Genomic DNA, 14,886 nt, shown 5'->3' on the forward strand with positions numbered 1-14,886 from the left:
CTGAAACCTAAAACTCCACTGCCTGTCCTTCAGAATCATTGTAAATCTTTCCAGTGATGGACGGATGAATGCCTTCAATGCCTAGTTAATCCATACACTTGGAGAGTACGTGTCCATCATTCCCACCTGGCCGAGGGGGCCCCGGAACAGACTGGTGAGAGGCAGGGCAGTCACGTGGGTGCAGCTCCCAGAGGAGGTCCCGAGTGCAGAAATATCTTCAACTTTTAACCCCAGGACAAGAAGTCAGTTGTGAAGTGTGCAAAGGAAACACACTGTGGCTCTCCCATCCCCCAGCAGTACGGAGCAAAGACATAGACAATCAGCAGTGACTAGAGATAAAACGCGGCAATGCTTACGGCAATCTGCTACCCAACACTGAACATCTTGAAATTCCATCCTGGAAAGTCTACGATGTGTTTGATATCAGACATAAAAATTTACGTGATAAGTGGGAGTCACTTCAAGTTCTAGGTTCATAGGTACCAAAGTGTGTAGCAAAGAAAAAGAACTTTTATTTCTTCAGTAGTTTTGAATGTGGACAAATGTGACAAGGCAGGGAGCTGAGCTGACCCTGAGCCGAAGGGTCCCAACTCCCCTCAGGAGCCTGGAGGAGTCCCGGTAGCGAATAGATCAGATGCCTCATCCTTGTTCACCCCCAAAGGCTGAGACCCTGGTGTGTCCTCCACAAGGACCCTCCCTGTTCCTGGGTGCTAGAGGCCGTTGCTGTTTCTGTGACAGAGGGATGGCTTTGGGAGCTCCACAGTGCCGGACCGAGGTTTGTTGAGGAACTTCGGGGCTCGACGTAAGAGACGCTGGGCCTCCCTGAAGGTTTCGTTCAACTCCTTCTTCCACTGCACAAACTCTGGATCACTCTGAGGGGGAACACAAAGGCAGACATTGTGACAGGCTCACCCACTTTGCCAACAGCAGTGGGTGCCTCTGTTGATTACCAGCATCCCTGGAACCTCTGAAGGAAGCACACCCTAAGTGTCCACCCCCAGTGGCATTACTAGCTGATGGGCCGCGCTGCCACCTTCTCCAGAATCTCTTGAAAAGAGCAGGGAAAGGCCACATTAAAACCCTTCAGATGATTCCAGTACAATCCCACTCTGAGAAGCACTGCCTTTAATTTTTTAGAGATTATTTTTGATTTCTAAAACAAATGAAATCTGTAATAATATAGGGGAAGGAGTTTTGACAAAAAAATTTTTAAATATATATTCATGTATGTAATGATATTAGTAAAAATGACTTTTTGCATCTAATACGTGTTTATTTCTCTAAATATGCTCTCTTAAAACTGGCACACACTAGTACACCAGTCGCAAAGTGTCCAGGAATGAAATTTGTGTTACAACGTAACTTTGAGGAGAAGATGGCATTTTCCTTTAGAGAAGATGGCATTTCAGCTTGCCATCTTATATTTATCTAAATATATAAACCTTAACATCGAACATGCTGAAAAATCTTCAAAGCTATAGAATAAATAAAATTCTAGGCCCCATTAAATACTGAGCAGCTTTTCCTGATAGGGTAATGACATTATTTTATGTACATCCTCTTTCCATTTTCTAATAATGTTTGCCTTTTTAAAAAATAACGATTAATTTGCTGAAAATCTTGTACCTTGGGGCTTTCTTACTAAGTCTGTAAGTGATAAAACATGGCGTAAGAAAATGTTTTATAGTCAGGTAGCCAACTTTGCTGAACATTTCATTATTCTAACATTCACCTAAGAAAAAATAAAAACTCACCTCACATTGCAAGACAAATTGCTTCCCTCCTTTTATTCTGAACAAAATGCACTTTTTGTCTTTAATTTGAGTTTCTTCCACAGAGAGAATCTGTTCCATTGTCAGCAAATTTTGCTAACCGTAAAAACAGAAATCCAAAATTCAAATTATTTTGTGATTTCTTAAGTAGTAATACCAAAAACTACCAAGTTAGAACAAGTTAAAAAAGAAAACACATTCAGTTTTCTTTCTTTGATGATATTCTAGAAGTAAGGGGAAAATGGCTATAAAGGAACACACACCAAAGTTCAAATTATAATGTTTCAAGGAAAACTGCAGAGAAAGCAACGTTTTGCTATGGAAAAACGGCAAAGCTGTTCCCTCAACACAGAATTGATTTTGAATGCTGATGAACTGCAGGCGTACTTGTTGTACGGCACACTTATATAAATTCTATCAATAACATTGTAAGGAAGCAACAGAGCCACATATGCTTTATGCGAGTCAAAGGTGTGTGGTTCAGTTTTAAGGCAGGAACTCAGTAAATGTTTAGTGATGTCAGCTGGTAAAGCTAACAATATTTTGATTGTATCCCAATGATGTCATAAACAGAGGTGGTTTCATTAAAAGATTAAAAGGTCTATAGGCCGGGCGCGGTGGCTCATGCCTGTAATCTCAGCACTCTGGGAGGCCGCGGTGGGTGGATCACGTGGTCAGGAGTTCAAGACCAGCCTGGCCAAGATGGTGAAACCCCATCTCTACTAAAAATACAAAAATTACCCAGGCGTGTTGGTGAGCACCCGTAATCCCAGCTACTCGGGAGGCTGAGGAGGAGAATCGCTTGAACCCAAGAAGTGGAGGTTGCAGTGAGCTAAGATCACGCCACTGCACTCCAGCCTGGGTGACAGAGTGAGACTCCATCTCAAAAAAAAAAAAAAAAAAAAAAAAAGTCTATAGCATTATTGCTTAAGGTGAATGCTACAGTGTCATGAGTTCCTTACTTCAGGAATCCTGAATGAGAAATGACACCCTGATGAACACTCAGGTTTGCTTTTTCCTTACTTAGACTTACAAATCTGCTCATGCATATGATGTAGCTTCTCAAATAGAACACTAAATGTTGAATCTTTTAAAACCAAGCTCATTTAGTACATCCAATGTTAAACATGGGTAAGTTTTTTTTTTTTTTTTTTAATTCTCAAACATCCTGAAAACTGGGGTGATTTCCTTTTAACATGCCAGTGGGTAGCATAATAAATGTATAATCTGCCCGGATCCGCTCATTACCTGGAAATACACTGAGCTTTAGGGAGCTACGGTGATGCTTCCCAGCCCTGAGTTACAATTCAGGGTCCCCAAAAGAATCTTATTAATTGGAACTTAGATCCTAGATTCTAATTTTTCAAAGATCACTTTGATGGCAGGAGCGATGGTGGGAAGACCTTGATTCTTTTCAAAGAAATGGAGTGATATGCAGTTGTAATCATGCATAATTGAACGAAAACTTTGCCAACAGTAAACTAAAAATACAGTCCAAAGTCAAATACGTGAGATTTAGGTGCCTGTTTTCCATGCTTCTGATCCCTGCAGAACAGATGGGCGGTATTCCAACACATCCAACACATCAGCAATGTTGTCAGTGTTTGGGACCACTGTCCGGCTTCTGATGACTCACCAGGCCCCCCCCCCAAGAAAAGAAGCCTTCCACCAGGGTTGGCTCCTTCCTTGGTGACAAGCCCTGGGCTCCGCATACAGTAGGCACTTAATAAATGCTGCCTGATTTGCTGAAAGGTACAGTGTGGATCGGAAACTTCTTTTTATCTTGTTCACAAACATTAGCTCTCAAAAGGATCTTAGAGGGCAGCTACATCTTGCTGTCTGTTGTATGATCCATCTACAAATTCTCAACAAGGTGGAGACACATGGGAAGTATCTTTTGGTGACCTCACCTCTCTGTCAAGTGTCATAGCCTGGGACATTATATTTGACCCAACTAGGAGAGGCCGTACAATGGAGAGACTGAGGGCACAGGACAACCGGGTCTGAGTCAGCCCTCTACCTCCTAACTGTCCAGTTGTGTTTTTGGGTGGCAGTCTTTCCCCCTCTAAGCCCGCTTTCCTCTTTATAAAATGACAGTCGGACCCTCAAATGTTCCTAAACACATGGAGTTGTTGTTGTTCCTGTTTTTTTTGTTTTTTTTTTTCTAAAGCACTTGACCTCAGATAAACATGCAAAAATTACAGTACAGTCATCCCTTGGTATCCACAGAGGACTAGTTCCAGGAACCCCCGAGAATACCAAAATCCACGAATGATCAAGTTGCTGATATAAAATGGTATTGTATTTGCATATAACCTTCACACATCCTCCTGTATACTTTAAATCACCTGTAACATAAATGCTATGTAAATAGTTGTTAGACTGTGTTTTTTATTCCTGTATTAGTTTTTATTGTTGTGTTGTTACTATTTTTTTCCCGAATATTTTCTCTCCTTGGTTGTCTGAATCCCAGGATGGGGATCTGTGGATATGGAGGGCTGACTGCAGTTGTTATCATTTCTATTTCCCTCATGTCACAGATGAGAAAACGGAGGCTGAGAGAGTCAGTGTGATGTGTTCAAAGTCCCAGAGACACTCAGCGGTGGAGCTGAACACCTCTGTCTGCCTTCAAAGTCCGGCTTGTCTTTTCTTTTTAGATCTGCCTAACTGCTCTCCAGCCTTCTTCAAATCCATCTGATGATGAGGTGCTTCTGATCGCACTAAATAGCATGTTCTATTTTCAGGTATTACCAAGTTCTTCCTTGACGTGGAAGTTTAAGAACAAGTTAAAGTTTGCACATTACAATCTCATGGATACCAGTGAAATAGACACAGAGTTTCAGAGGATATTGTATAAAACATGTCAGCAACATGAAATAACCATATGCCATTGTACGTACTGGGAAACATGCTCGGTGAGACTGCCTTAGACTTACCCGGGACTCTCCCTCTCCTCTCCATTCAAGTCTATTTGGAAAGAGGTAAAAATAGCGACGCTGCCACTGAGTCAGAAATGGGTTTCCCAGTTTCAGCATGTACCCGTGCATAATACAGTCCTTCCCCAGAGCGTAATCTGAGGAATACAAAATCACTAGGAGTTAAATAGGCTCTGAAACAAAATGTCTTAGCAGCATTATTCTCTGAAAAAAGAACACACATACTTTTTGGAAAAAGCAGGTTTCTATAAACAGAACACATTACAGAAGTCATGATTTTAGTTTTAAATGCATGTGCACTGGGGATCTAAAGATCAGAGGGTTCTGCAGCTCTCTCTGCTCACATAGTAAATGGCTGCTTCTCAATATTCTGATAAACCCATGATGTTCATTTATCGCTCTGGGAGGGCAAAAGTTAAGTTTCCAAACTCTTTTCATTATGTATAAGGAGAACTGGAGAATAGAGAGTATTTAAAGTCAAGTTATCCCCAGAGTACCTTCTCCTTTACGTGGGGTTGGGATTCCCCCTTTAATCTCTCTTTTATCTTAAAAATAATAATAGTGGGAATTTTCTTGTCCAAGTAATTTAAGGTAACACAAGGATCAAAAATGGTTCACTCCTCAGCTTAATGTTAGGTTTATTCCTCAAATATGTGGTTATGTATACAGATAATTCACATACATTGTTGAGTCCTGATTACATTTTTATCATGAAATACTGTGTCTTTAAAAAAAAAGGTTAATTTTAAAGTCTATATTAAAGGCTTTGGTGATTGTGCTAAAATCATTCACTCACACACTCATTTCTTCGACAAGTATCACATGAATGCCCAGGTGCTGGGCGTGTTCCAGATATTCTGGGTTCAGCAGAGATCAAAAGAGACAAAAACCCCTGCTTCAGAGAGTTTACAATCTAGTGAGAGTTTCAGACCATCCGTAAACAAGTAAAACTCATGTCGTGTCATCTGGAGACAAGCAGGAAAAGAACAAAGGAGAGGGAGGGCCAGGGAGGGTCAGTGGTGATGGGAAGGATGGAGTTGTCATTTTCACTGAGAAGTCCCTGCATGTCCAAAATCTATTTAAAATATGAGCACAGTCATCCCTTGGCATCCACAAGGGATAGGTTCCAGGACCCTAGCAGATACCGAAATCAGTAGATGTTCAGGTCATCAACATAAAATGGCATGGTGTTTGTATAGAACCTACATATATCCTCCCACAAACTTTAAATCACCTCTAGTTTACCTGTAATACCTAATACAGTGTAAATGCTACATAAATAGTTGTTACACTATGTAGCAGTGGTCCAGAACCTTTTTGGCACCAGGGACCAGTTTCGTGGAAGACAATTTTTCCACAGAGGGGGGTGGAGGAATGGTTTGGGGTTGAAACTGTTCTACTTCAGATCAAGCATTCGATTCTCATAAGGAGCACGTAACCTAGATCCCTCACGTGCGCAGTTCACAGTAGGGTTTGCACTCCTCTGAGAATCTCAGGCCACTGCTGATCTGACAGGAGGCGGAGCTCAGGTGGTGCCTCCTGCTGTGCGGCCCGTTCCTAACCAGCCTCCCCCTGGGGGGGGGGGGGTTGGGAACCCCTGCTGTATAGCTTTTATTTGCATTCTTTGTTATTGTTGTATTGTTATTCTTGTTGTTTTTCTCCAGATATTTTTGATCACGACTGGTCCAATCCACAGATGCAGAACCTGAGACGTGGAGGACCGACTGTATTATAAGTTTTTTTTTTTTTCAGGAATCTAAGCCTAGACTATATTTTTCTATAAAGGTGACCTCTGAGATTGTCAGCCGAGACCTACTTATGCACGAATTACTTACTAACATAGGAAGATAAATTCCTCGATTTGCTAAACTTTGTCTAATTACAGCTCTAACTAGAATGATACACTTGAACATGCTTATGAAGATATATATATATTTCTGGATCCAATTAATCAGGATTCTAGTGACATCATGATCCCCTCCTTGAGCAAGTCCACATTGATTCAATTTCCTGTGTAAAATCTGCTCTGGCAAACACAGCCCAGTGTGATCACAATGGACTTGTTCTCTAAAGAAGAGCTTAAGGCCGGGTGTGGTGGCTCACACCTGTAATCCCAGCACTTTGGGAGGCCGAGCGGGCGGATCACAAGGTCAGGAGTTCAAGACCAGCCTGGCCAACATAGTGAAATCCCATCTCTACTAAAAATACAGAAAATTAGCCAGGCATGGTGGTGGGCACCTGTAATCCCAGCTACTCGGGAGGCTGAGGCAGGAGAATTACTTGAACCTGGGAGGCGGAGGTTGCAGTGAGCCAAGATCGTGCCACTGCACTTCAACCTGGGCGACAGTGCGAGACTCCGTCTCAAACAAAAAAAAAAAAAGAAGAGCTTACAAATAAAGGCTGTGTGTCCCTGCAGAATTGGGGTAAGCACAGTTCAAAGAATGCAGGATTCCCTTGGTGTATTCTGGCAATGTTTATATACAGAGTAAGTCATCCAGAATCGAAGACACTTTAAATGATACAGGGAAATTGTCAGATAAGACCAAGGAATCCTATACTAAGATGCTGTCACCAAAGTAACCTATTAATAGAGTGAAAGAGTTTCTGGTCATTCTTGTTACATAAGGTTAACCTCGCAAGGGTCTTTGCTCAGAGGGAAAATGAAATTACATCTTAACATAATCATCAACTACAATAAATTATCCAAAATTCAAGAAATCTTAGAAAAATCAAGAGTAACCATATTCAGTGAATTGAGAATAACTGATTTATTTAAAACTTATGTTTCTTACTTGATGTTATGTTTAGTAGGGCACTGAATTATTTACATAAAAATACAGTTTGGCAATTTTTTTTTTTTTGGAGACAGCTTCTTGCTGTGTCACTCAGGTTAGGGTGCAGTAGCACAATCTCAGCTCACTGCAGACAACCTCCTGGGCTCAAGTGATCCTCCAGTCCCTGGGACTACAGGCACACACCACCACGCCTGGCTAATTCTTATTTTTTGTAGAGATGGGGTTTCACCATGTTGCCCAGGCTGGTCTTGGATTTCTGGACTCAAGTATCCTCCTGCCTCAGCCTCCTGAAGTGCTGGGATTACAGACGTGAGCCACTGCGCCTGGCCTGATTTGGCAATTTTTAAAATGCTGTTTGTAATATAAATGTCTTCATACATTTAACTCTTTTGTCTACGGCCATACCACCTTTAAAATGCCCGATCTTGTCTGATCTTGGAAGCTAAGCAGGGTTGGGTCTGGTTAGTACCTGAATGGGAGACATTTACCTCTCTCTCTCTCTCTCTTTTTTTTTTTTGAGACGGAATCTTGCTCTGTCGCCCAGGCTTGAGTGCAGTGGCCGGATCTCAGCTCACTGCAAGCTTCACCTCCCGGGTTTACGCCATTCTCCTGCCTCAGCCTCCCAAGTAGCTGGGACCACACGCGCCCGCCACCTCACCCGGCTAGTTTTTTGTATTTTTTAGTAGAGACAGGGTTTCACCGTGTTAGCCAGGATGGTCTTGATCTCCTGACATCGTGATCTGCCAGTCTCGGCCTCCCAAAGTGCTGGTATTACAGGCTTGAGCCACCGCACGCGGCCCATTTACCTCTCTTGACAAGAAACATGTCATGCTAAGTTCCTTGCCAGGACTGGCTACATACTTCTCGGGCCCCAGCGCAAAATGAAAATGCAGGCCCCTTTTTAAAAAATGACTAAGAGTCTCAAGGTGATGACAACAGAGGACTAAACTGAGTCAGGTGCCCAGACGACTGCACAGGCACACATCAACGACACCAGCCCCACTCCTGACACTGTCATACTCAATCTGCAAGGAAAAAACCTCCAAACTAGTCCCCAAGCACTCCAAGATAAAAGGGCATACTAAAGAAACCCGGCCACCTGTCTCCATAGACTTATTTGTGTGCTGACTGAAGACTTTGAAATATTAGACTGAGCTCCTCCAAGCAGAGCAAACTGAAACATTTATGGCATTGATTTCTTCTCGACTGGAAAATACCATAAGCCCCAAATATTTTTTCAGCTTTACAAGAAATTTTGAAAATTTACTGCATTAGAAATGTATTGAGACACGTGAGCTATTTTACCTTCTTCGTGGCCAAGTTGCTTATTTTTAGCTCTCTTCCTGGCCTCAATTTTATCCGTGTCTGCATTTACTGCTTCATAAACTGTTTCCGTTACTTCTTGCTGCCAGCGTTCAGAGATGACCAAAGGGAAGTTCTTGTAGAGTTCTTGGTCGCAATCAAGCAGCTGATTATTTTAAGAAATCAAGATGTTTATGATTTAACATACTTACAAAGGTTAAGAGTCCACGGCGCCACATGCATGGTGACTCGATCATAACTCTATATAGGAAGATAACTAGATGGCAGCAGTAATCATTCTGAGGCAGGTTATTAGTTGTCATAAATCTCTGCTAATGACAACTCAAGCAATCAGCATCCACAAACAGAACTGGGGAGCACTTCACTTTCAGTCCTGCATCAGCTACGTCCAGCCCAATCTTCTATACTATCTTCATGACATGTTTGCCAATGAAAACTCACATATACAGGGTTTTACCTGAAGTACTAGGAGATTCTGACAACAAAGTAAAATTTCAATTATGGTAAGGATATTTTGTTTACATAGGTAGGAAAACTGTTTCTATAGTTTCAAAAACTGTTATAAGAGAGAAGCCAAGAGGGCTTTTGAACCTACCCTCAATCTGAAAAGTTAGAAAAACAAAAGGTAAATGAGGCTGAGCTTCCTATTAATTCCATGAACCTTCCAACTATTTACAGTTTGACATCATAATCACATGTATAAGAACTCTCCAGATACATGGAGAGTTTAGGCAATGGAGACTTTAAGAGCTGCTGTAACAAAAATTACACTTAAAGGTAGCATTTTTCTTCCAAGCGATTACTCAAAATTCTTCTTTCTCCCCTCTAGGTAAGGCTGCACTTTGAATATGAACAAAGAAAATGGTTTTCTGCATGTGAGCTACATTTTTATGGCAGAAATACTAGCAAGTCTACTGATAAAAACATGCTTGTCTTAGAAGCACAGACCTCCTTAGAAACTTAATTTGCTTACTCCTTGAAAGATAAGCAGGGGTAGGTATCATAACAGGCAAAATACTGACAAGGACAAGAAAGATCAAGGGGGCTAAGGCACTTGCACACATTCCCTTAGCAAATCAACAGAACACCAGAAGCAGCTGCATCCCACATCCCAATATGGGGCCTACTCCATCCAGTCTCATTGATCTGTTATAATAATCTGCTGATTCTGAGGTCGCTTTGACCTGTAGAGCTTTTCCTCTTTCTGTTTTCTTCAGGCATTCAATCTAAGCCCATAACTGAGCCCCTCGGTTGCTCTGAATGGGACTGGAGGTGCATGTGTGAGTGTGTGTGAGTGATGGGGTGTTGAAAACCTCAAGGTCCGATGAGCAGCCGAGATCAGGCACACAGGGACAGGTTCCGAATGGTCTGGCAAAGAGTCAAAGCAAGCTCCTTGCCCAGGTAGTTATTCTGAAATGGCCAACTCGGTTTAATAGACACCGTTCTACTGCCTACAATTTCAGGAAGACTTCATCTTTATGACTGAGCCCACCCATCTTTATGACTGAGCCCACCTTGCTGAAAAAGAACTAAAAAAAAAAAACAACTTATGTTTACATGAGGTGAGTTTTCTCCCACCTTTTTAAAGAAAATGTATTATTTGGGCTGTTTTTAAAAGATAGTTTCTTAAAATGCAGTCCCCTGCCCTCCCTGCTGGACTCAGCTCTCACGGGGGCAGGACCTGGGCTTCTTGCTTATAGCTGACTCCCTACCAGACAGGACTTCTTGTTCTAAGTGTGCTCCTTCTCAGCTCTCGCTCAGGAAGAACCAAAACATAATAGTAGAAGCTACTAGTTTGTCAAGCATTGACTATATGCCTGTAGCCTTCAGCAGGCCACCTCATTTATCCTCAGAGAAAGCTTGGCAATGAAACCCCCCACTTTACAGGTGAGAAAGCCAAGACTCGAGAGGTTACAGAATGGCCCACATTCACTCAGCTAAGAGGCAGATCCCAGCCCAGTCTGTCTGACTCCAAAGCCTAGATCTTGGTTTACAACATTTTTAAGTATGATAACCTCTTTTTAACATCAAAACATGTTCGTGGGTGCCCACGTAATAGTATTTTATTTTTAGTACTCTGATGGATAGATAGTGGTATACGGCAGGTGAAAAAATTCTATTGTGACAGCAGTACATTTTTAAAATTCCTTTGTAAGTGGATTGTTCCCCAAAACACTGCTGTATACTCATATACCTGACAGGTATCAACGGTTCCGGCTACAGACGACACCTGGTGGTGTACAGGTCTAGGCATCGGTCTCAATGCTGACCCCAGCCACTGCTCCAGACCACAGAGGGATGTCTCTCAGTTGGGCAGCAATCCTCACAGCCCCGTGACCTGGGTCCTCTGCACTTTGTCCTCGCCTCACCTCCAACACCTGAGAAGCTGGTCCCGTGAACACCCTAATCATCATCATGGCCCAGCCCCTCATCTCCTGGGGCCGCTAGCTCTGACCAGCTGCCACTGGGTTCCCCAGGTGCACTTAGCCTGTACACGCTGCTCCCGATAGCTGCTCTCCTTCCACGCAGTCCTCCCATCTTCCTCCAGCCATTTACTGCCTTTTCTGTCCCACAGCCTAGTTGGCCCAAGTCCTGTGTGTCTCTGGTTATGGCTCCTGCTAGGCCCTTGCATTTCACTTGTCACTCTTTTATTTACACCTCACAGGCATGTGTTTTAATAGTGTTGCAGCCTTTTGGAGAAGGAAGCTACTTGGTGGGGAAGGCAAGGAGGGTTAGTGTCAGAAGGGTGTAAATGGGGGCAGCTAAGAAGAAACAGGGTAGGCCCGGGGGCAGTGGGGAGAGCCTGGGGCAAGCTGCCAGCATGGGGGTAGGTGAGAGCTTGATGTAGTGATGTGTTTTGACCCAGCATCTTAAACAGGATGATCTTCTCTCATGACTCACCATCTCTAATTATGTCTTGTCTACTTGGGGGAATAACGATATGAATGAAAGTTCAAAAAAGGCAGAGGATTGTATTAAAAAAAAACAGTAATTATTTCACCTTTGACTGACAAATGCAAAATGATTCATGCCGTTTGCTCTTTCATCCTAATGTGGGGAGATCTAAAAACTTAGAAGAACTGAGACAGTTGGCTCTTTGGCACTAGGGAAGTATGTTTGATATCACACAGCTGTTTTTCCTGCTTCAGGTACAATTCAAGTTTTATTTCTTTTTTTTTTTGAGACAGAGTCTGGCTCTCTCGCCCAGGCTGGAGCGCAGTGGCCAGATCTCAGCTCACTGCAAGCTCCGCCTCCCGGGTTCACGCCATTCTCCTGCCTCAGCCTCCCGAGTAGCTGGGACTACAGGCGCCCGCCACCTCGCCCGCCAAATTTTGTATATTTTTTAGTAGAGACGGGGTTTCACCGGGTTAGCCAGGATGGTCTCGATCTCCTGACCTAGTGATCTGCCTGTCTTGGCCTCCCAAAGTGCTGGGATTACAGGCTTGAGCCACCGCGCCCGGCCTCAAGTTTTATTTCAATCACAAATATTCCAAATCAATAAACATTTTACCTTGCAGTTCCTCAGAAATAAAACTATTAGTCTGAAGAAAGCTTTCAAAGCCTTTAATTTAGGTCCTTAACTTACACATTCTTCAAATATGTTGATTACTCATTTGTAGGCAAAATACTACAACAGCCCAATATTAAAACAACCAGTAAGTTTGATTTCCAACAGAAATCCCCCCATCCAAAAATAAAGATAAAGAAATAAGTGACGGCATGTGCACCTTAATCCCTCTGGTGTCCTCTTCATCAAATGAGCCAATATCAAAGGCATCAGCAGCATTGACTTCTCCCCGGGGAGGAATCAAGGGCGGTGGGTACTGGAAGATCCAAATAAGCACGGCACAGTTATCAGATGATCGTACAGTCCCGTCCCAACCTAACATTCCACAATGACAGCAGAGCGTGAGATATCCACATGCCACACTGCACAGCATGTCATTCAAGCTCGTAACAAATCATACTTCATATTGTGTAGAAAAGCTTCTGCACTGAATAGCCCCAAAGGAAGGCCCTAGATTTTAGACAAATTAAAGAAAAACAGGATTCACGTCCAAAGCCTTAAATAATTTTCAAATATAACAAAATCTCAGGACTGCATATCCGTCCACCTCAGCTTAAGAGAGCACATTCTCTGAGAAGACGCAACACCACCTTCAGGTTGCTGGAACCACAAGAGACAACGGGGCTACTAGAGGGAGCAGGGCACACCTGCGAACGCCCTGAGGTACATGTTAACTGACCCAGAGGTCGAACTCTAATTCGGCAGGACTAACAGATTAGTCTTTCTTTACTAGAGAAAATCATCATTTCTCGGCAGCTTGAGTTCATGCAAAGCAAATCTAAAGCTGATAATCAACATTTTTCTAAAAATTGAATTTGGGGTATTTCCTGTATCAACGCTAATATAATGAAGCTTAAAATAAGGAAAGGAAATTATCCTGATATAAAATCATGCTCATTCTTATGTAGTATTGGGCTAGAAAATATACATACATTTATGGCAGAAATTTCATGTACATTTTATAGATATCTATGTAAAAATCCAGTCACGTTGAGATAAGAATTCAAGAAGAAGAGCAAAAACTAAAAAAGGCTCAATTATATGTGCATTTGAATTAACTAGATAATAGCTCCATTTTACCCTGTATAAGTTGATAGAGGAGATATTTTCAAAATGTTTATATTAGGGAAATGAAGAGTGAGAGTGCCCCAAAGGGAACTGGCTGCATGGTAACTCTTGGGTACCAGGGCACTGCGGACACAGGATGCTGGGGGAGGTAGGTGGCGGGGATGCTGGGGAGACAGAGCCAGGAAGCCAGCAGTGCATAGAGAGACAGAGACAGAAACTGACAGAGATGAGCGTGTAAGGGCGGCAGTACCCAAAGTTGAGTCCCAGACGGAGGGAGTACCTTTTGTAAGTAGACATGCTGCCAGTCAACACCTTTGAAAAAGCTGTGCTCTTTTACTTCCTGTGAGCTGGAGGAGAAAGAGTCATAACAGTGCTAAGTATGCATTTGGAAACATAGGAAATACTGTGCAAAACTGTCTCCTGTTAACAACACAGTGGAACAAGTATTTCCAGTTTTTCCTTTAAGAAAGCAAATAAATACGCTTCCTGCAAAACAACAGGAGGAACGCTATGATGTTTAGAATACTGCATGCAGCGCCTGGGAATATTATCCCATATGATCATTTATTTGAGTTATTACAGTTTAAGATAACCTAGAAATTTTCACAGATATATATATACATACACGCACACACATACAATAATTCTATAGTCATGAGAACATAACTGAAAATAAGAATTAAATTGGATATCTATACATTAAAGAAATTTATAGCAAATATTTACACATCACAATAGATAATGTAATAGGAAAATGACAGGAATGTGAAGCACCACATTTACTCAGAAGCAAACAAGAGATCTAATAATATAATGTATACCAAAACCCTTTATAAATTGAAGAAACCCATCCTGGCTAACACAGTGAAACCCCGTCTCTACTAAAAATACAAAAAAAAATTAGCCAGGCGTGGTGGCGGGCGCCTGTAGTCCCAGCTACTTGGGAGGCTGAGGCAGGAGAACGGTGTGAACCCGGGAGGCAGAGCTTGCAGTGAGCCGAGTTCACGCCACCGCACTCCAGCCTGGGCGACACAGCAAGACTCCGTCTCAAAAATAAAAATAAGAATAGAAATAAAAAATAAATTGAAGAAACAAGTTTTCTTGAAGGTCATGATTAAAACTCAGAGTACCCAGAGCAAAAGTTGGCCGGGCATGGTGGCTCATGCCTGTAATCTTAGCACTTCGGGAGGCCAAGGTGGGTGGATAGCCTGAGCTCAGGAGTTCGAGACCAGTCTGGGCAACACAACGAAACCCTGTCTTGATTAAAATACAAAAAATTAGCTGGGTGTGGTAGTGGGCGCCTGTAGTCTCAGCTATTTGGGAGGTTGAGGCAGGAGAATTGCTTGAACCTGGGAAGCAGAGGTTGCAGTGAGCCGAGATTGTGCCCCTGCACTCCAGCCTGGGTGACACAGTGAGAACCTGTC

General features: G+C 42.6%; 1 protein-coding gene across 2 annotated transcripts in view; it reads right to left on the minus strand.

The window, feature by feature from the left end:
* Positions 1-209: 209 nt before the first annotated feature.
* The window catches only part of ADRBK2 (adrenergic, beta, receptor kinase 2), a 158,703-nt gene continuing 144,026 nt past the window's right edge, over positions 210-14,886 (minus strand). For both annotated transcript variants that reach the window (XM_011934849.1, XM_011934847.1), the window contains 6 exons: positions 13,743-13,809; positions 12,555-12,650; positions 8,809-8,971; positions 4,709-4,845; positions 1,755-1,868; positions 210-872 (listed from right to left, as the gene is read on the minus strand). In XM_011934849.1, the coding sequence (XP_011790239.1) occupies positions 711-872; positions 1,755-1,868; positions 4,709-4,845; positions 8,809-8,971; positions 12,555-12,650; positions 13,743-13,809 (739 nt within the window). In that variant the 3' untranslated portion in view covers positions 210-710. The remainder of the gene's footprint in view (positions 873-1,754; positions 1,869-4,708; positions 4,846-8,808; positions 8,972-12,554; positions 12,651-13,742; positions 13,810-14,886) is intronic.

Source organism: Colobus angolensis, unplaced genomic scaffold (genome assembly GCF_000951035.1).
Source record: "Colobus angolensis palliatus isolate OR3802 unplaced genomic scaffold, Cang.pa_1.0 Scaffold139, whole genome shotgun sequence".
Lineage (NCBI taxonomy): Eukaryota > Metazoa > Chordata > Mammalia > Primates > Cercopithecidae > Colobus > Colobus angolensis.